The following is a 20,776-nucleotide window of genomic DNA, read 5'->3' as shown; positions in this document are numbered from 1 at the left end:
CTCCTCTATTTAAGAGAGAGATCAATAGGAGAATAATCAATCTATTGAATCAAAGGATGAGAGAAATCTACTTTCAAATTATACTAGGAAAGACGAAGAGCGAAAGACTTTCTTCAGATTGAAGACACTGAAATACATTATTATTTCAATGACTTCACTATGGAAATTGCAATTAACTATTATATTATTATTTTCCGAAAGCCAAAATAACAATGACCGGTGGATTGCATTGCACTGGGTATGGCAAAAGAAACTACAAAGAATACATTTTTTTACCCTGATGGATAAGAATACAAAAGAATTTTAAAAATTTTTGGCCAAAGTACAATAGTTTTATTTCTACAGAGCTTGGAGACTGCAGATAAGTGATGAACCAGATAAGACTACATTTTTTACTCATCAGAGGTGACAATGTTTGGCAGAGATGACCCGACAAAAGAAAGCTCCTGAAACTCATCAAGAAATTAAAACAATCCACCACCAGCAATGTAACTCAACAACCCCTACAGATGCCAGAGGGATCGGCATTTTGAATAATCCACTGATGCTCTAGAAGCTTGTGTAGTGGTAGGCGGTTTGCAGAATCCTTGACAAGCATCTGTTTTTATGCAAGAAGGAAATTTTCAGGCGTAATCCTCAAGTGAACTTTGAAATTGCTGCAATGGTTGTCTTATGTGAAATAGTAACTTGGCATAGTTCAAGTAAAAGAATAAACCTGACTAATGAGGTCCTTAGCAGCAGAAGACACAATTGGTTTAGGAGGAAACTTCAAATCCACTTGGACAATCCTGAAAAAGTCATTAGATCAGTTTTCCATATACCTTGATGCAGAAGGTTCCCGTTTCATTTACAAGAAAACTGGCTTTGCCACCTCAATTGCAAGTTTTGACAAACCTTCGATATGTATCAGAGTGTTCCCTGGCCTCAAAAGGAGGGACCCCATAAAGAAATTCATAGCACAGGACACCAAGGCTCCAAATATCCACACTAGCATCATGTTCAACACTTTCCACTGTTAAGAAAATACAACAGGAAGTCAAATTGAATATTGTCTTGGAAGAAACTATATATATTTGAAAATACATTTCTATTGATAAAACTACAATAATAGGATGCCATATGTACATACCCATCTCAGGCGGAAGATAATCTAGTGTGCCACACATGGTACGCCTACGGTTAAATGTGTGCACTGACCATCCGAAATCTGCAATCTTTAGCTCACCCTGAAAATGGGCACTCCACAATTGGCATGATGAGCACAAGATGGTTTCAGTAATCAGTTAAGAAACATGAAATCGATATAAAAAATTGGCTCACCTGTGCACCAATCAACAGGTTCTCTGGCTTGATATCTCTATGTATTACATGCTTCCCATGACAATAAATGAGAGCCCGAGCTAATGATGCAACATACTGTAAAAATATGAGCACACACAAAGTGTTCGAGTTAGCTTCTGCATGCTTCAATGAAATCAAATTGATTATCATGCCATTCATAGCTATATGGGGTGTTGGGTACTAGTCCCTCTACTTTCTTGTTAGCTTCAGTTACATGGTAGTAGACTACTACAGAAATGTGCTTTCTTAATATTAATATTTTTCCAGAATTATTCAATTAAAACCAGGAGGAAACCTGAAATTGAATTTTCATTCTTCAAAAAGCTCAAAAGTTGAAAACATAGATGAAGAAATCATAACAACGAAAAGATAAGCGAAAGTATCATCAATACAGAATAGAAAGAACTTACTGTAGCAGCACGTCTTTCACTGAAGTATTTACACTTTTGTAGTTCCTTATAAAGTTCACCCTTCGCCGCATATTCTAATATCAAGTAAACTCGTTTCTGCAACAATCATTTTTTAAAAGCTAACAACAATCAAATTGCCTGTTTACTTTTTCAACAAGAATGCCATATTCTAGAATAATAAAGCAACATATTCTACCTGATCATAGAAGTAACCATAAAGCCGTAATATGTTGGGATGTCGAAGATGACTTTGTATCTCAACTTCCCGTCGTAGTTGATGTTCAACCTGCGACTGTTGCAGCTGGCTCTTAAATAGCACTTTTAGAGCCACTATATGATTGCTCTGTTTCACAAAAATAAAAAAGCATACATCACAATGGTGACACAATTTCCATTTCCAGCAAAGAATCCAAGAAAGTATCAAAAAATGATATATAAGAAGACACACATAGATCATTTGAACAACTTTCACACTTAGGAAAAACAAATTGTTCTATTCTTCTCTCCAGCTGCGGATGCCCAAAGATACGCTCTCTTTTGGATCTTGAGCTTTGTTAAGAATACAAGAACCACCAGGAATAGAAAAGAATGATACTCAACCAAAGTATAAATGATTAAACAAGCACAAATTGTAAGTTTTATCCCCTTTTCAATCTCAAATTTCTGTGCAACCAAATGAACGGCATTTCAGACATTAAAAAGCATATTCCATGCTACTTGAACCAAAATGAAGAAATCTACATCTCTAGAATTAGAAGCAGAAATTTTACCAATTACAAGAATTTATTTGAACCTGAAACTCATAAAGAGTATATCTTTCTATGCGAGAAATCAAAATGAACCATGGCGAGCAAGTAAACTGACCCTCTTTTCTCTCGCCAAATAGACGTGACCAAACTTTCCTCGTCCAAGAGGTTTGCCAACATCAAAGTCATTGAGAGTCCATCTTTTTTGCTCGGTTGCTGAAGCCTCGGAATGAGTCTGTACAAAATAAAAACCAGTGACTACAGCCTTTCCATTATTTAAAATTCATACGTTCTTGAAATAATGGATAAATACAATTTATTAAAACAGAAGAAAAACCAATAATTGCGTTTGCACCATCATCTAAAACTCATATGTTCTCTAATATAATGTATGAATACAAGTTATTTTGACGATTAAACACACAACCCCATGTTTCAAAAAACATAGAAATGACAACCCGAAAAAACCCCAACTTTTTTTAGCCCTCCTCAGAACTTCCAATCTTTATGTATGATCAGATAATTCGAAAATCAGGAATTGCTAATTGTAATTAAAAAGAAAGGCGCAGATATTCCCCAATTTCAATCAATCCTGTATTTTAAGATGATTTCTTTAATCTAAGAAAACAAAAAAAATGTTCGATTCTCAAGAAAATTTCCTGGAACAACTTAAGACAATCTCCTTCCTTCCAAAAGCTAAATAGAAAAGAAAAACCCTAGAATTTAAACGAGATGATTTGGAAACGTAACGCAATCAACCACATAAACATATTTCTAAACCATCAATTTGATTTACCTTCTCTTGCTCCGCAGCTATCGCCATTAAGGGAGAGAGACTACGTTGGTAAGTGAATGATTGATTTGCTGTGCAGATGAAGATGGACGAAAAATGAACGGATCTATGGAGACACTTGAAGAAGAATTTCTCACAACGGTCGAATTCTTACAGATCGCCACGTGGTCCAATCCCGCGCAAGACTCATTTCAAATATTTTTCATTTTAGAGGAGCGGCTTCGCTGTCTCCGTTCCATTAAGGCATGTTATTCCATGTGAACCATGTGAGTGGCACCACTAGATTTCCTTTTTGTTTTGATCCGACGGTCGTAGTGGGGCTGTAGAATGATGATCTCTTGACTTGTAGTTAGGCTTTACAACTTGTCTTGCATGTTTCTCGTGGGACCTGAATCATCACACACAAATTAATGATCCGTTGCTCTGGTGTAATCGACTTGTCGTTAGATGAGTGTAGATGCAAACGACTTGTCTCCCACATTTAATACATAAGAAGGTCATGTCGTTCTAAATCAGGTTTCGTTAACCTAAAATTCCTTCACATCTAGTAAATCAACCTTGTAATTTAAAAATAAATGAAAATTTTGTTTGAAAAAATTTGATTATTAATGTTTATGTTAATTAAATTATTTAAGGTTTAATTTTTTCAATTATTGTTTTCAATTTATCAATTGGGTTTAATGGTTTTTTTATTATTTAACAAAGAATATGTAAATATGAAAAGTGAAATTAATAAGAAATTTTAATAAATATAGAAAGTTCTAGCATTTGCATGGGTAAGATTTCTTTTCAAGTTGTATGAAAGAATTGGCAATTTGGGGTTCCTGCTTTGCTAGTTTATATTAATGACTTTATAGAATAACATTACATAAACAAATAAAATATACAAAATTTATAGTAATTTTGTGATATAAAAATAATTGGAGATAATATAATTATTTTATTTTATGATAATTTGTGATACAAAGGGAAAATGTAAGAAAGGTCAAAGGATTTATTACCACCCAAAGTTTTCTCTTTTTTTTTTTTTTTAAAAAAAAACGTAAATATTTATCTGTTAGTCATTAATATTAATAAAATATTTTAATTTTAAAATTTTATTTCATTTTTTCTTTTAAATCTTAAAAATTAATAATTTTTTTTCCAAAACTTAATTTTTTCAGATTTGGAAACCTACAATTTTCTTCAAATGTTCAAGTTTTTTTATTCAAAGTTTAAAAAGTATCCATTTTTCTTTTAAGATTTGAAATCTTTTTCAGTTTACCCATCTTCGTTGGTGGCCGAAGAAGAAGGACAACCATTTTTATCTTCGAATGACGCTTGAAGGGTGATGCATCTCAACCAGAAGTTAAAGATCCGTTATGCAATTTATTGATCTCAGTCATGACACTTGATTTGTCTCGCTTTATCGCACTTGGACGACGAAGATGATGATGGGATTATACTCGGACGATTCAGGCACTTCATTTTCAACGATTCTGACCGTTTGATGGTTCATCTCCCAGGATTCCAAATCGGTGAGAAATTTGAGCGCCTCTAGTCGGAAACAACCGTTACATACAAAAGGTCCGTAACGAGACAGTATCTACCAAGTGTCCTCACCACATAAACACACATCCTTGCAAAGCTGCCAACGCATAGCACGATTTCTCTATGCTCAAGACATCCTCAATCATCACCGTCAAACAAATCACGGTAACACATTCCACATTCTTCTTCCGCCACGTCATTTTCTCTCACCTCCTTATATCACCTCCGCTCCCTTCTCCCCATTCACAATCTTTCATCTTTCAATCAACCATCATGTCTGATCATCCAAGGTCTATGAGCCCCCATGAGTTCTACGACCGAGCACCCACCTCATACCGGACGGTGAAGTTTTTTATGGCCACTGCAATAGGTGCATCACTGTTATTTTTATCAGGTCTAACCGTAACCGGCACCGTGATAGCTCTAATTCTGGCAACTCCATTACTAGTCCTGTTTAGTCCAATTCTAGTCCCGGCTGGGATAGCGATTTTCCTAGCTACTGTGGGGTTCTTGTTCTCCGGCGGGTGCGGCTTGACGGCGATAACGTTGTTATCGTGGGTATGCGGCTTCGTAACGGGGAAGCACCCACCGGGGGCTGACCAGCTGGATTATGCTAGGATGAAGATAGCTGACAAGGCTAGGGATATGAAGGAGAGGGCGAAGGAGTACGGACTGTATATGCAACACAAGGCTCAAGAGGCTGCTCAGAGTTACTGAGTTTCTTTTTCTTCTGTTTTGATGTTGATCTTCTTCTTCATCCTTATTCTTCCTTCATGCATGCATGTTTAATCTATGTAGTGCCTGTTTGGTTATGGTTTTGTATTTGCTTGAGTTTGAGTTGGTTTTGTGACCGATCAGGATTTTCAGGTTGTGATGGTCTGTGCATTTCAATGTTATTGTTGGATTCAGCTTAATTTGTGTATAAAGCACATAATTATGATCTGTGAACAGGAATTAAAAAAAAATCATTTGGCTTATTACGCCGCAAGATGTTAATGCTGATATAATGCATGAATGCTAATTGGTCTAATGCAAAAGTGTTGACACGTAGGCCAGAAAAACTTAGGTGGCATGTAGTGGCCACTAATAACATTAATACTTTTCTTCCGAGCGCATATTTTTGTCGTATGTAGTATGTTTAATATATGGGCCAAACGACTATTTCCCACCCAAGGTTTAGCGTTTTCTCAAATGCCCCCACTTTAACTATGGAAACACCAAACACCAAACGTCTTCCCAACGAAGTTCTTCGTCTCCCACGGCGTCTCCGGGAGCCGATCGGACCTCCAAATGGAAGAAAAGATATCGCCGGAAGGAGAGGTTGTTTCGGGAGGAAGAGGCCGTCGACAACGGAGCCAGAGAGGTCGCCGGAGATTTCAAAACCAAACTCTAGGGTGAAACTGTGATTTTTTAAAACTTAGGCTGGAAAAAAATGTTAGTTTTTAAAGTTTAGGGGGGCAAAAAGAGATAAAATGTTTAGGCGTTAGGGTTTGGTTAAATCTAACCGGTCATAGGTGGGTGTTTGATGTTTCCATAGTTAAAGGGGGGATATTTGAGAAAACGCTAAACCTTGGGTGGGAAATAGTCGTTTGGCCTTAATATATGTAATAGGCCTAAAATACTGAAACTCTATAGAGATCATCTCTTATTTTTTAAAATTTAAATATCTATTTATAAATAAAATTTTATTAATATAAAATTATTATTTATTAAAAAAAATTAAAAAATTAATTATATTTTTTATTTTAAGTTTTAAAAACTAATAATTTCGTCTTTATCAAAAAATTTTAAATTTTAAAAACTAGTATTTCTTTCTTCCCCTTTCCTAAAACTTAGAGTTTTCTTCCTTCTAATTTTGGCTACTATCTCCAATGAATGACAATCTGTCTTTCTTCATCCGATAACCTTAGATAACATCTGGATTGAAAAATTCATATGTCCTTCGTTTGGATTTTTTGATTTAGACGAGGTGTTGTCTAAATAAGTCATCATCCTAGACAATAACGAAGCCTTGGTCTTATCGTCATCGTTGTTGTCTGGAATGACAACTCTTCCGGACAAGTCCTTCATCGACGTCTAGATTTTTTGATCTAAACGTCATTCAAGGTTATCGGAGGAAGAGACTTCACTAAGAGAAAGAAAGACATGTTGTCATTCATCATAGATATTGGTCAGATTTGAGAAAAAGAAAACCCCTATTTAGGATGGGGGAGAGACGGCTAGTTTTTAAAGTTTGAAAACTTTTGACAATGGTAAAATTATTAGTTTTAAAATTTTAAGAGAAAAAATATAATGAATTTTATATTTTTTTTAAATTTTTTTATTAAATAATGATTTTATTTTTAATTTTAATTAAGTTTTTTAATAAAATTTTACTCATAGGTAAGTATTTGAAATTTTAAAAGTTAAAAACGATTACTTTGGATTTTACTTTAACTTTGAGTGACAATAAGTCTTTTGGCCTATGTTATATATTTAAGATGCCATTTCAAGAAAAAGTAGATCTCCTAAGGCGATTGGTTAATAGTTAATTTTTTATTATTTATATTATTATTACATAATTATATTTTTATTTATTAAATTTTAAAGTATAAAATTTATATATTTTTAATTAATATACTAAATAATATAAAAAATACTTTTAAATAATTATATCTAAAAATATTTAATTAAATTAATGATTTATACTTTATAATATTTAAAATAATCTTTTAATTTAAATAATAAAATATTATTTAAAACAAATATCTTTCGATCAATTTATAATAAATAAAAATTATAATAAAAATAAAATTATCTAAATATTATTTTAATATTTATAATTGATAGTGGTAATTCTATATGTTATATACCACATATTTTTATGGATTATCATAATATTTTACCGCAAATCAAATGTTTCTAAAATTATGTACATGAGACCTTTAAAATTATGTGTATTAGTATTAGAGTAATATTATATGTAATTATTTTTAATATATAAATAAGTATATATTTATATATGTTATTATGAGATTAATTATTAAATACTAATTAATGTTATTATAATTAATTGTTTAAAATTATGTGTATAAGTATTAATTTATCTAAAGTTATGTATGTGAATTCATTTTTGTCTAAGATAAAAATATTAATAATTTTTTATTTTAAATTAAGAGAGAGAGAGGATGCTTTTAGAGATGACGACACCATCTTTGATGATAGTTTCAAAACTTTAATGAGAAAATAGTTATTTTTTAAATTTTAAGTAAAAAAAATTATTATATTTTTAAATTTAAAGAAAATGTGATAAATTTTTAATTTTTAAAATATTTTTATTTAATAATAAATTTTAACAAAATATATATATTTAAGTTTTTAAAAATTAATAAATATGTGTTAAGATTTCATCTTTTGGCCTTCTTATTTCACACTGGGGTGGCAAACGTAGCAAATATTAGGTGTGGTAAATGTTAGTTTTCCATTAAATAAATGGAATGAAGCTGTGAAAGCTGAGGGTAAATCACTAAATTGGATGTACCAAAAAACGAAGACGCAGGCAATCATGCTTCAACCGGCCTAAAGTAAACTCTGAAGCAAACGAAATACAAGCGGCCGAGCGCTAAGTCAGGCCGAAAATGGTACAGTGGTTTAGTTTTTCAGAGAGTCTCCGTTGCTTGCTTTAGTCTTTAACAAATCATTGAAGTATTATATATTTGATTTTGATTTTAATTATTGTTGTATTTCAGTTCTCAATTACTGCTATCAACGATACGGACTCTACTGGCCAATGGGAACCATTAGCGCCTACTAAAGAAGCCCAGGCATGTCTAATTTTCTTCCTATTTGTTGTGAATGTTGTAAGTGTTGTTTTATTTTGTCGACATAATTATGGAGAAACAATACTTATTAATGAAATCATGTGTTGAATTTCGCTGGTTCGTGTTGGTGTTAGGGTTTTTTTTGCATGCGACATTTTTCTTTCTGCTATGAGCTCTGTACATGCTATTTGCACTTCCCTTTTTAGGAGGGTAATTTAATGTAGGAATAGTTTTGCAGGAATTTCATCTTTCACAAACTTACCAGGAAGGACTTCTCAAGTTACAGGCTAAAGAATTTGACAAGGCTCGGGAATTGCTAGAATCTGTTATAAAAGATCCTCTGATTTCTAATGCTCAAGTATGTATTTTATTTTTCCTCTAGAAATCTACATGCTGTCTGTTTCATTAAGTATTATGATTACAGTTTGTTATTGATGTCATTCTTTGTGATCCAGGTGGATGGTAAAGCCAGTGATGGTCATCTGTTGCAGCTCAGGTTAGCACTGGTGACTACATAGATCTGTCTGCTTTGATTTTTTTCTTATAAAGGCTTTAGACCTGGTTAATATTATCTCTTGTCATGCTGTGCTTTAGTTAGAATCAGTGACTAGCTGTTGGTAATCATTTCAAATCAATACTTTCAGTTAATCATGTAATTTTCTTAGTTTATGTTGCTGTAAGCAACTAGATCAGTCATCTTTTTCTTAAAATGTATTTCTTGACAGATTTTTGGCATTGAAGAACCTGGCCACTGTTTTCCTCCAACAAGGTTCTGGTCATTATGAGAGTGCACTACATTGTTATCTTCAAGCTGTAGAAATTGACACCAAGGATTCTGTTGTTTGGAACCAGTTAGGAACATTGGCGTGCTCAATGGGTTTACTGAGTATTTCACGCTGGGCATTCGAGCAAGGGCTTTTGTGCAGCCCCAATAATTGTAAGCTATTAATTAACTAAGTATTTGAAAATTGTTATTTTGTACATAGCAACATTATTTTGTTCTTTTTGGCTTTTACTCTTATCGTTTTTAACTGAAATATATTTCCTGATGTGCGCTAGATGTTTATCTATTCTACCTGATGACGTGTGCAGGGAATTGCATGGAGAAACTATTGGAAGTCCTCATCGCTATCGGTGATGAGGTTGCATGTCTTTCTGTTGCAGAGTTAATTTTGAGGCATTGGCCATCACATTCTCGTGCCTTGAAAGTGAAAAAGACTATAGAAGAGTCAGAACCAGTTCCATATGCTCCGAGAGGTATAGATAAGTTGGAACCTAAACATGTGCGACTTACATTTCTTGAGAAGAGAAAAGCAACTGATGAAAATCTTGATGAAGGTCTTGCTCTTAAAAAGCTAAACCAGAATATAGAACTGTGCCTAGCAGAAGCTTCCTGGGCAGCTCTGGCTGATGCCCTCTTGCAAATACTACTTCCATTGAATAGGTGTGATTCTGAGATGGGAACTCAGAAAGAATACAGATCGGGTGATGTAAGATTAGTTATACACTTTCCTTCCAGTTCAGAAATTGCCATGGAGATTGGGGAAAAGAAAGGAGATACCCAAATGGATGAAAGCATGACTCTTGGTGAGTGTAACTTTGAAAGAAGAAGCATCAATAAAGAAAAGGAAACGAATCTTTTTGAAGAACATCCGTTGGAAAGGCGGAGTACTCGTCTAGAAAGGCTCAGGAGTCGTAAACCTGGGAAAGAAGAAGTAGATTTTAGTACTGACAAGGATGTAGCGAAAGTTGTCATTCAATTTCTTGAATCTTTTATCATGGGACCAGCAACTAAAGATGGTGATCATGCTAGTTGTGTGGTTTCCTGCCCTGATCAAGGTAATCCATTGCAGACAGAATGTAGTGAAGTTTCTAAATTTGTGAGAGAAACGTCAAATAACTATGGTGCCTACCATATGGGTCACTTACTTCTAGAACATGCTGCAACTAAGTGTCTTATGTGCCACGATGCAATTTTCAAATTTTTAGAGTTGGAGAAGTTGACCAGACATTGTGGTCAGGATCGGAGCCCTGAATGTAATCTATTTTTTGCTGAGTTGTATTATGACCTTGGGTTGTCTCCTTCTAATGTTTCCAAGCGATCTGAATTCATGTCAGAGGCGTCCTATCATCTCTGTAAGATAATTGAATCTGTAGCTTTGAGTTATCCTTTTCACTTGACTAGTGTGCCATGGAATGGAAGTTGCTATGTAAGGGAGAGATTTCGAGATGCTGATCGAGTATCAACTTCTGATTCAGTTTTCCAGGATTCACTTGCTGACAGTTCCTTGTTGAGTGAAAAAAGTTCCCTCTGGGTTAGGTACTTCTGGTTGAGTGGGCAATTGTCTCTTTTGGATGGTAACAAGTCAAAAGCTCATGAACAATTTTGTATTTCTTTGTCCTTGATTGAAAAATTAGGAAATATGAAGGATTCTCTAGGTTTGGTCCACCTGCCACACTGCAAAATCATTAAAGAGATAACTATTGACAGGATTCTTCATCAAATTAATTTATTAGAGGTTGATTTCTTGCTGGAGAAGACTCTAGGTGAGATGATTGAAAAGGAAATGTATATGGAGTGTGTGAACCTGCTTTCTCCACTCCTATTTTCAGCCAAAGATGTTTACCTTCATCTATTACCTTCACCTGCTGCTGATGAAAAAGAGGAGGGGATTATGTCTGTTGAACTATCAGCTTTAGATATGTTAATTAAAATGTGTGAGAAGACAAAGCCAATCAACAGTGAGGTTTATCTCAAATGTCATTGGCGGAAGTTGCAAATACTTATGGTTCTTTCTGGTATGGATCTCAGTATTGCTTCATGCAAACCCTTCCATCAGAAGTCAGGGTCAAAAATGCACTCTCCTTCTGATATTGTAGCAAGGGAAAATTCAATCAGGGATTGGAATCATTTGGTTGTGAAGGAAGTGAAGGCAATTTTGCAATGTGTGTCACAACTGAAGAGTTTTACTGACCAATCTGGAGATGCTGTAAGTCACTGTTTATTCTTCTATAGTCCTTTAGAATCTCAATGTACTTCAAAGTATCTATTTTTCTTTTTCCCTTGAAATATTTTTATACTGAAAGATCATATGAAAGTAAGAGTCATGAATATAAATAACATAAACAGAATATAGGTTGTCCCTATTTTCGTGAAAAGTTCCTTCCTATGTGAGGTGTTGGAATGCTTCTTGCTTACAAGTTACCAAAGAATTTAACCTCATCTTTTCTTCTAAGAGACATTATCACTCAGCGGACATTGTTTTCAAAAACTCACAGTTAGAGGACACAAGTTTCATTTTCTTTAAAAGGGGATAGTTAATTTGTATTTAACCATGTAATTATGAAATGACGTATCATAGAAATTTGATAACAAAATTAACATAAGAAAATGATGTTGAGTTAAATTTAAATAATAATAAAATAGGAGAAAAGAAAAAGTTCAAGCTCACGAAATCTTTTTATTAAAAAAAACAAAAAAGGAGAAAAGAATCCTGGTTGGTAGCCTTGACCCAGGTCGCCCACGCTAAGTAAGGTGTAGCCAAGCATTAGACAAGCCAGGTACACAGTAGCACTAGCCTTTTGGGCAATGTGGCCCATTGGCCACTTGATTGTCATTTTGGTTCCTTTAATGTTGATTTTCCTTAAAAACATAGAGACCTCACCTATGAATGGTAGGGGAAATTGAAATGTCACCTAGCTTAAAGAGATTTTAAGATCTCTCGCTGAGTAAAGACAACTTACATCTTGGATTTAAAAGAGCAGGTAGGCATCATCTCCTAATAAACTAGTCTTTTGGGTTGTTGATGAGCGTTTGACCAAGGAAAAGTAGAATCAGAGCATAACTAAGTTCTTATCAACTTTGTGAGCCCATATAATTTAGATTGTGTGGATTTATTTCATCTTTTAACATTTATATTATATTTAAATTGCTATTTATTACAGTTATGTATGGTTAATTATATGCTTGCAGAATGCCTTTGTTGTTCCATTGAGCAGCATTTCTGATATTCAATCATTGCTGCTGGCAGTCATGTGCAATGTGGCAAGCAATTTTCTCTGTAAGAATTCTTATGGTCCGGTAATTGTTGATCAAACTGACCAGGAGGCAGAAAGCTGCTTTGTTGATGCAGCCACGGCATTCTGCAAACTTCAACACCTTAACCCTACTGTACCTGTTAAAACTCAAGTGAGTGTACCTTTGTCTTTGAGTTGACCACTTGTCAATTATTTCTTTGCTTATTTCTTCTTTTTCAACTTTATGTGCTCTGTTTTCTCAGGTTGATTTAATTGTGGCAATCCATGATTTGCTTGCTGAGTATGGACTCTGCTGTGCAGGCGAGGGTGGTGAAGGGGAAGAAGGAACGTTTCTTAAATTTGCAATAAAACATCTCTTTGCCTTGAATATTAAACTGAAATCTAGCATGAACTCTTCAAACAAGGAAAAGCCAGAACATGGCCAGCAGCTTTCTCCTAATAGTCTTGTCAAAACACCTCAAACATTGAGATCAGACGCACTGGATTTGGAAATGGGTGGGGCTGGAACCAGTGGAACCATTGTTGTAAAGAAGGATGATCCTGAGGGGATTATTTCCAATGGCATGGCACGTCTTTCTAGCATAGAGAAAAAAAATTCACAAGTGGAATGGGAAAGGTATCATGATGATGATGTTACTATTAAAAAAGGAGAAAAAAATAGTAATGATTTTGATTGTGGAGATGAACTTACTGAATCTGAGAGGGAGGAACTTGAACTAACTCTTGATAATGCCTTGGACCAGTGCTTTTTCTGCTTATATGGTCTAAATCTTAGGTCTGATTCATCTTATGAGGGTGATTTAGTAACACACAAGAATACTAGTCGTGGAGAGTACCAGACCAAGGAACAATGTGCTGATGTTTTTCAGTATGTACTGCCTTATGCTAAGGCTTCTTCTGTAAGTACTTTCTTCCTCACTTTCTCATTCACCTTCTATTTAATTTTTTACGTTCTTCGATTGTCCACCTAACATATGCTTATGTCTCAGAGAACTGGATTGGTCAAACTTCGTAGAGTGTTAAGAGCTATACGCAAACACTTTCCACAACCACCGGAAGATGTTTTGGCTGGAAATGCAATAGACAAATTCTTAGATGATCCTGATGTTTGTGAAGATAAACTCTCAGATGAAGCAGGATGTGATGGGTATCTTGAAAGCATGATGAAGATAATATTTCCTGAAGTGGGAAACCTCAAACATTACAAGCCACCATCATTTGGGAGGTATAGTTGTATTTGATGCACATATTTTTTGTTAGTATCTATTAAGTAAGCTGCTGCTGCTTCTTCTTTTTTTCCCCAAATTATGCTTAAAATTGTACATCTTTTCTAATTACTGAGGAAAATCTTATATCTGCTTCTGCAATGGATTTACTGCAGCTCTAAGCCATATTTGGAGGTATATCACAACTTGTATTATTTCCTAGCTCAGGCTGAGGAGATGAGTACAACTGATAAATGGCCTGGCTTTGTACTCACAAAGGAAGGGGAAGATTTTGTGCAGCAAAATGCTAATCTTTTCAAATTTGATCTTTTGTACAATCCTATGCGTTTTGAGAGCTGGCAAAGACTTGCAAATATATATGACGAGGCAAGATTTAGTTTTATTTGTCATTCTGAATATTGTATAAATTATGAGGAATCTTTTTTTTCTTTGGTAATTAATTGTGAGGAATCTTGGTTTGGTTTGTTTGTAAATTTTCCTAGCTACCGTCTAAAATTTTATTTTTTATAAAAACAGGAGGTAGATTTGTTGCTAAATGACGGTAGTAAGCACATAAATGTAACAGGATGGAGAAAAAATGCTACTTTACCTCAGAGAGTTGAGGCAAGTCGAAGGAGGAGTAGGCGTTGTCTATTGATGAGTTTGGCTTTGGCAAAAACATCAGCACAGCAGGTTTGAATTTCTATTTGTAATGTATATAACGGTTTCTTAGGGGTAGGATATCTATGTTTATTGTTGGACCAACATGGCACCTATGCATAGTAATGTCTGTCAGCATATTGTTCAATTTTGGCCCTCAAATCTGTCTTGCACCTCTGTAACACATGGAGTGCTAGATAATAGAACATATCAAAGCACATCCCCGAAGCATATTGATAGATACCTGAGTTCTATTCCAGCAATCTTCAGTCCCTCGGCTAATAACCCCTCACACCCCCAACCTGCATTCAACCAATCCTTAACCTAAAACAATACACAGTCAATAACAATTGGAACAGCAAATATATATTTATCTCAACCAGGAATTACAATGTAACAGTGATTACGTAACAATCTATTGCTTGGCATTTGAGAGGCCGGCACTCTCCTTCCACAACTCTTTTCACAAAATTCTCCTTGATTCCTCTGATTCTTTTCCACCCTTTATTCTCTCCATAACTGTCGGACCTGTCACAGCTTGCCACGTTCTTCCTCAATTCCCCATGGTCCTGCCTTGCTTCTTGAGTGACTGCCACTTGTGTTTTCCAGTTTGTTGCCACTTGTGCTCTCCAGTTTTCTGCTTTGTATTTGTTTTCGTAGACATGAGTCCTAACACATATGCATATATGATAAAATATTAAATGTGGCTTTAGGAATCAGTTCAGGTTATATTAGATGGCGACTTACTGTACTGTAAAAGTCTGACTCATTTGTCTAATTGGAGGAATTATTAATAAAGTAATAACAATGCCCCTAAAATGTGTGACATGGGTATTTCTGTGGTGTCTTGAATAATTATCATACTCTCTGGGATTTTATGGAATGAAATGGATTATCTTCTTGATTAGCATACTGTTGGTAACCGTCAGGGAATTTCTTGTGATTTCAGTGTGAGATACATGAGTTATTGGCATTAGTATACTACGACAGCCTGCAGAACGTGGTACCATTTTATGATCAGCGATCTGTCATTCCATCTAAGGATGCTGCCTGGAAGATGTTCTGTGAGAACTCATTCAAACATTTTAAGAAAGCCTTCTTCCACAAGTATATCTTCTTTCCTCACTGATTTTCTGATTTTATATAATTCATAAAGTTAACTGAATCCCTCTATTGTACAGGGAGGATTGGTCATATGCTTTTTATATGGGGAAACTCAGTGAAAAGCTTGGATATTCATATGAGATAGCGTTATCATATTATGATAAGGCTATTGCTTTGAATCCGTCAGCTGTCGATCCTCTCTATAGGATGCATGCTTCTCGCCTAAAGCTGCTTTGCTCTTTTGGGAAACAAAATTTGGAGGCTTTGAAGGTTGTTTGGAACCCAATTTCATATTGAAATAGTTTTTTTTTTAAGCCTAATTATATCTTGTAAGATATATATTACATTTTTAGATCAATTACCAACTGTTAGTTTTTTTTTTTTTTTGGTGGAGCACTTGATCTTCAATGATTTTCATCCTTTTGTTTTTTTATTTACTTTACACATCCTTTCTGTCTAGATTTTTATTGTTAATTGTTTTTTTTCCAGATTATTTCAGTATATTCATATAGCCAATCCACGAAGGATGCTGTTTTGGACATATTAAGTAAAGTGAACCCTGAAATTCTGCATTTGCCTGAAGTTGTGAAGGATGGAAGTTCTCATGCTGAGGAGGCCAAAGTTAAGGAACTGAGTCTAATGGAAGAGGCATGGCGCATACTTTACAATGATTGCCTTTCTGCACTGGAAGTTTGCATTGAAGGGGATCTCAAACATTTTCATAAGGCTAGATATATACTCTCGCAGGGGCTGTATAAGAGGGGTGAATCTGGTGATTTGGAGAAGGCAAAGGATGAGCTCTCTTTTTGTTTCAAATCTTCTAGGTCATCATTTACGATAAATATGTGGGAGATTGATGGATTGGTTAAAAAAGGAAGGTATGATAATGTTCTCATATTCTCTTTCTATATTTATAACTATTTATGCTGGTTTTGGACACCCCAAGGCCTGAAACCATCACAATTTGATGGCACAAACATCTGGTGGTTTTAACTTACCAGAGGATAGGATCTGGAGAGTGTTCATGTATCAAACTGGATATGTGCCGCCTGTAGGAATTTGCAGTTACAAAATAAGGAAATTTGAAATTGATTTCATACGGTATGAAAATACCAAAAGTTATATGAAGGTTGGAAATAAGATCTTTCTAAATGTTATCACTGTCAAACACATGCAACATCATCTCCTTAAAAAGGTTATCTTTATTTCGGATGCCATGTAAGAAAAAAAAATGAGTTTGTGTACTTACTATGTGGTGTCCAGAAAGCCTATTAGTAACATTTACCATGCATGTCGTGTAAATATCTTGTTGATTGTCATGTTCTAAGCATCTTATATGTATTTTTTTTTCTCTATATATTAGGCGCAAGATGGCAGGTTTAACAGGGAACAAAAAGGTCCTTGAAGTTAATTTACCTGAAAGTTCCCGAAAATTTATTACTTGTATACGGAAGTACTTGTTATTCTACCTAAGACTGTTGGAAGAGACTGGAGACATCTGTACTCTTGAGCGGGCTTATGTGTCACTTAGGGCAGACAAAAGGGTAATAAGTCATCCCTTGTACTTTTAAAGAAGCTTATGTTATTTAACCAAAAAAAAATCTAAATAACCACTTCATTTTTTAAGAAAACACATCAATGAAAAATTCTGGGAAAATAACCTCCTTGCAAGCTCATGCTTCATCAAAAATTTAGAACTTTTATGTTGTAAAACTTTTTTCTAGTGGAAAAAAGCCTTTGTATACAGGCCCATTAAATCATTTTTTAAATTAAAATGTTATTATTAGGTTTAATTCGGGGTTGTGTGCTTCAATAACTTTATGTCAACTGATGGTATTATTTCCAGCGGTTAAAGTGGCGTCTAACTTCAATTTTGAACCCAGTTTTCGTTGTGCATCGAAGATCTTGTTCCAGTGGCACTAGGGAGGTACATCAGGGCCTTACTTTCATCCATGAATCAGGCAGAGACTACTGGTACCATTGCTTCAAGCAGTTGTGAGCATCAATTGGAGAAGATCTTTGCTTTGTTCATGGAACAGGGGAGCTTATGGCCAGAAATATGTGGTGCGCCAGAGATCAAGAGTCCAGAAATATCAGAAAGCAGCCTATATGGGTAATTTTCATTCTTAAGAGATCCATAATTTTAATTATGACATATAATTCAGTTAAGCGATTGCTACTGAAAGCATCCTAATTCAAATAATGTCATAATGAACTTTTTTGCCATAATTTGCATAACCAGTTTCTCTTGGCCCTCTCCCCATCCCTGAGGCACTAGAACAATAGATGTTTAGAGTCTTGATCCTGATGGCATGCTTACTGTAGAAACTGTTGAAGTTTACTTTATCCAAATCTGATGCTAAGTCCAAGAGAAAAGTGAGTAAAATTACAGTCTTGCTGTCCAGTGTGTATATTCTAGCCTTTTCGGAATCCTTGTCTTGCTCCTTTTCTCAAAACCTGCTTATATCTAATTGAAGTTTTTCTGTATTTCTGCAATTATTGTTTGTGGCACATCCAAATACTGAAGTATCAAGCCCCCAGCAATCTGGGTTCATGCGGGGCTGTAGACTTTTTTTCTGCTGCTCTATTTTTGTTTCAAATTAAATTGCCACTGCAGATCTTCGTGAGTTAATGCATAGTCTAATATTTACATGTATCTCTGACAATCAACTACCGTGACTCAGATATCTCCACCAATATATTGTTTCACTGGAAAGAAAGGGCAAGCTGGAGACGCTTGAGGCAATAAATGAGAAGATTCGAAAACGTTTTAAGAATCCAAAGTTGTCTAATAGTAACTGTGCAAAAGTCTGCAGGCATGCATCTATCGCTTGGTGCCGATGTCTTATAGTTAGCTTGGCATTGATCACTCCGTATTCTGTGCCTACTAGTGAAATTCGAGCTCCTAACTTATCAGACATTGGTGTGGAAAATAGTCAGTTGCTATGTCTTGATCTACAAACGAATGAGTTATGGAATTCATCATTTGAGGACAAAACTCATTTGAAAATTCTTGAGGCAAAGTGGAATCCAGTGTTGTCAAAAATTAAGAATATAATAATCAAGAAAGCTTTGGACGAACATTTAGACACTGCCAATTCTTTGCTTAGAAGTTCTTACAATTTCTATCGAGAGAGCTCCTGTGTAACACTTCTGTCTGGTGTTAACCTTTATTTGGTGCCATCTCGGTTAGCAACAGAAGCACAATATCAGCCAGGGTTTGATGGGGTTGAAATTCTTGATCTAAGCATTCCTCGGAAGCTTCTTTTGTGGGCTTACACATTGTTACAAGGTCGTAGTGCAAATATCTCAGTTGTCGTAAAGCACTGTGAAGAAAATGTGAAGGTATGTATTTTGACTGGCCTCTTGGTGTTCTTTTATTTGTGCAAATATAAATTGCATTCTTTTAAAACATGCTAGGCTCCAAAGAGTCCTTACTATTTCTTTTCCCCGCTCTTTTTATCTAGAGACAGCAATTTTGAGATCTTCAAGTCCTTTTACAGTTTTACCATTGATGACAGGGGAGTGATCTATTTCTTTAAACACGCAGTTTTCATCTGCATGATAACATGAGCAGGGCTACATAGTTTTATAATGAATGCTAGTTGAAGAGACACAGAGAAAACCCTGTTAAAAGAAGCATGTTGAAAGAGAAACAAAGATCATTTGCATAATTTTTTGTAGTTAGGTGATGCAACAGTGGAATGTATCATGTTTTTGTGGTTGTTTTTTGCCAGTCGAAGATGAAAAAAGGAATTGGAATTTCACCTGGGTTGACAACTGCAAGCATACAGACTACTATCACTACTCATACAGGTTATCCTTCCCACCTCCTGATTTCTTCTTCTTCTTCTTCTTTAAACAATTTGGGACTCAGTGATCTAGGGTATATCAGTCAACGAAAATGGCCTCACTAAATGATAAATTTTGGTTTTTTAGAATTCACTGTTTGAAATCTTTTGATCTTTATTGAAATTGTTTCTGTACGACAGATTTCATGTTTTCAGATTATGATGTTTGTCAAACAAATAAATAAATAATTTTGGCTGTAGGTGGTGCTAAAAATGGAACTTGCCTTGGTGGAGGAAATGAAACAGAGGAAGCCCCAGTGACCATTGTGGCATCTGCCATTCCTGCTTCGCATTCCCCTGCCTCAGGAGGATCCAACTCCACAGTAGTGTCCACCAGCGACGGCACACAATATGTGTTAGCACTGCCTTCTACGGCTGAGAATCAAAAGAGCTTACTTGCTCCACCTAAACCACCTCATCAGCTCAACGACAATGACGCAGACAGAAGCAATCTGATGCATGGAGGAGATGATCAAGACAAAAGCTGACTCTCCTTTTGTCGTCTGATTGGTTTAATTTTTTTCAACACGTTGATTTGCAAATCGGTCCCACATGTAATTTAAAATCTAACCGTTTAGTTGTATAAGAAACTGATAAAGGAAAGATAATGCTACAGATATATAGTATGCTTTTCGGAGTTTATAATTCTAAAATATATTCTCCATAAATATTTTTTGCGAAACTCTAAACCCTATTTCATCATATTCATGTTTTAATAAGATTAAAATTATAAAATATAATTGGGTCTTTCATGATTTGAGTTGAGTTGAGTTGGTTATGCTTTTATTATGTGGACTAATGCAAACTGAAATAAAACGCCTCGGTAGCTGCTTACGTGAAAACTTATTTTGGAAGGATCCATCATTGTTCTTGTGTCTCAAATCTCAAGGACACTCGGCGTAATCTGCGAATTATGTTTCCAAATTACATCTGCATCCTCAAGCCAATTGAGACGGCAACATTCAAAAGATGGACAAAGCACTGTGCCCAGATTATTAAGTTTACATGATGAAAGATTATCATTGTGCATGTGTTCATTAAGAACAACGGGAATATTTAATAGCAGCCATACGTTGAACGACTTAAAATTCTAGTTTATGGATAAACAATCGAATAATACTGCACCCGTTGAAAGATCAATTGACTAAAAATAATAAATTATTGTAAAACTGTAATTTTGAGATTAATCACATTGCTGTGAATTATTAACCACGGAAATTTGCTCATATCTTAGGAGGAACTCTTAATTTCATCCACCCGGACACTACCGGTACGGTGTATATTGGAATTGAGGTAAC

The 20,776-nt window shown here is 35.1% G+C and overlaps 3 protein-coding genes across 6 annotated transcripts; 2 read left to right on the top strand and 1 right to left on the bottom strand.

Moving 5' to 3' along the window:
• Positions 1-166: 166 nt before the first annotated feature.
• Positions 167-3,494, bottom strand: LOC123194277 (serine/threonine-protein kinase Aurora-2). 2 transcript variants are annotated; one of them, XM_044607445.1, is made up of 9 exons: positions 3,294-3,490; positions 2,616-2,732; positions 1,948-2,094; positions 1,752-1,847; positions 1,321-1,416; positions 1,130-1,226; positions 895-1,012; positions 716-788; positions 167-598 (listed from the first exon to the last, which is right to left on the bottom strand). In XM_044607445.1, the coding sequence occupies exons 1-9, from the start codon at positions 3,318-3,320 to the stop codon at positions 494-496; spliced, it is 876 nt and encodes a 291-aa protein (XP_044463380.1). In that variant the 5' UTR covers positions 3,321-3,490; the 3' UTR covers positions 167-493. The 2 variants fall into 2 exon arrangements, with proteins under 2 accessions (XP_044463380.1, XP_044463381.1); XM_044607446.1 differs by lacking the exon at positions 1,752-1,847 and having other exon boundaries at positions 3,294-3,494.
• Positions 3,495-4,534: 1,040 nt separating this feature from the next.
• Positions 4,535-5,734, top strand: LOC123195168 (oleosin G-like). Its single transcript, XM_044608800.1, has one exon. The coding sequence runs from the start codon at positions 4,944-4,946 to the stop codon at positions 5,535-5,537; it is 594 nt and encodes a 197-aa protein (XP_044464735.1). The 5' UTR covers positions 4,535-4,943; the 3' UTR covers positions 5,538-5,734.
• Positions 5,735-8,282: 2,548 nt separating this feature from the next.
• Positions 8,283-20,118, top strand: LOC123194737 (calcineurin-binding protein 1). 3 transcript variants are annotated; one of them, XM_044608111.1, is made up of 19 exons: positions 8,283-8,440; positions 8,549-8,623; positions 8,859-8,978; positions 9,076-9,116; positions 9,346-9,557; positions 9,713-11,610; positions 12,594-12,809; positions 12,901-13,557; positions 13,648-13,883; positions 14,040-14,250; positions 14,401-14,556; positions 15,473-15,630; positions 15,705-15,897; positions 16,117-16,505; positions 16,991-17,171; positions 17,511-17,740; positions 18,312-18,972; positions 19,365-19,443; positions 19,680-20,118. In XM_044608111.1, the coding sequence occupies exons 1-19, from the start codon at positions 8,438-8,440 to the stop codon at positions 19,964-19,966; spliced, it is 6,003 nt and encodes a 2,000-aa protein (XP_044464046.1). In that variant the 5' UTR covers positions 8,283-8,437; the 3' UTR covers positions 19,967-20,118. The 3 variants fall into 3 exon arrangements, with proteins under 3 accessions (XP_044464046.1, XP_044464047.1, XP_044464048.1); XM_044608112.1 differs by lacking the exons at positions 19,365-19,443; positions 19,680-20,118 and adding an exon at positions 19,095-19,350; XM_044608113.1 differs by lacking the exons at positions 8,283-8,440; positions 8,549-8,623; positions 8,859-8,978 and having other exon boundaries at positions 9,110-9,126.
• The last annotated feature ends 658 nt before the right edge of the window (positions 20,119-20,776 follow it).

Source organism: Mangifera indica, chromosome 13 (assembly GCF_011075055.1).
Source record: "Mangifera indica cultivar Alphonso chromosome 13, CATAS_Mindica_2.1, whole genome shotgun sequence".
NCBI lineage: Eukaryota > Viridiplantae > Streptophyta > Magnoliopsida > Sapindales > Anacardiaceae > Mangifera > Mangifera indica.
Note: the sequence above shows the minus strand (reverse complement) of the source record. Positions and strands in the feature narration are given on the sequence as shown.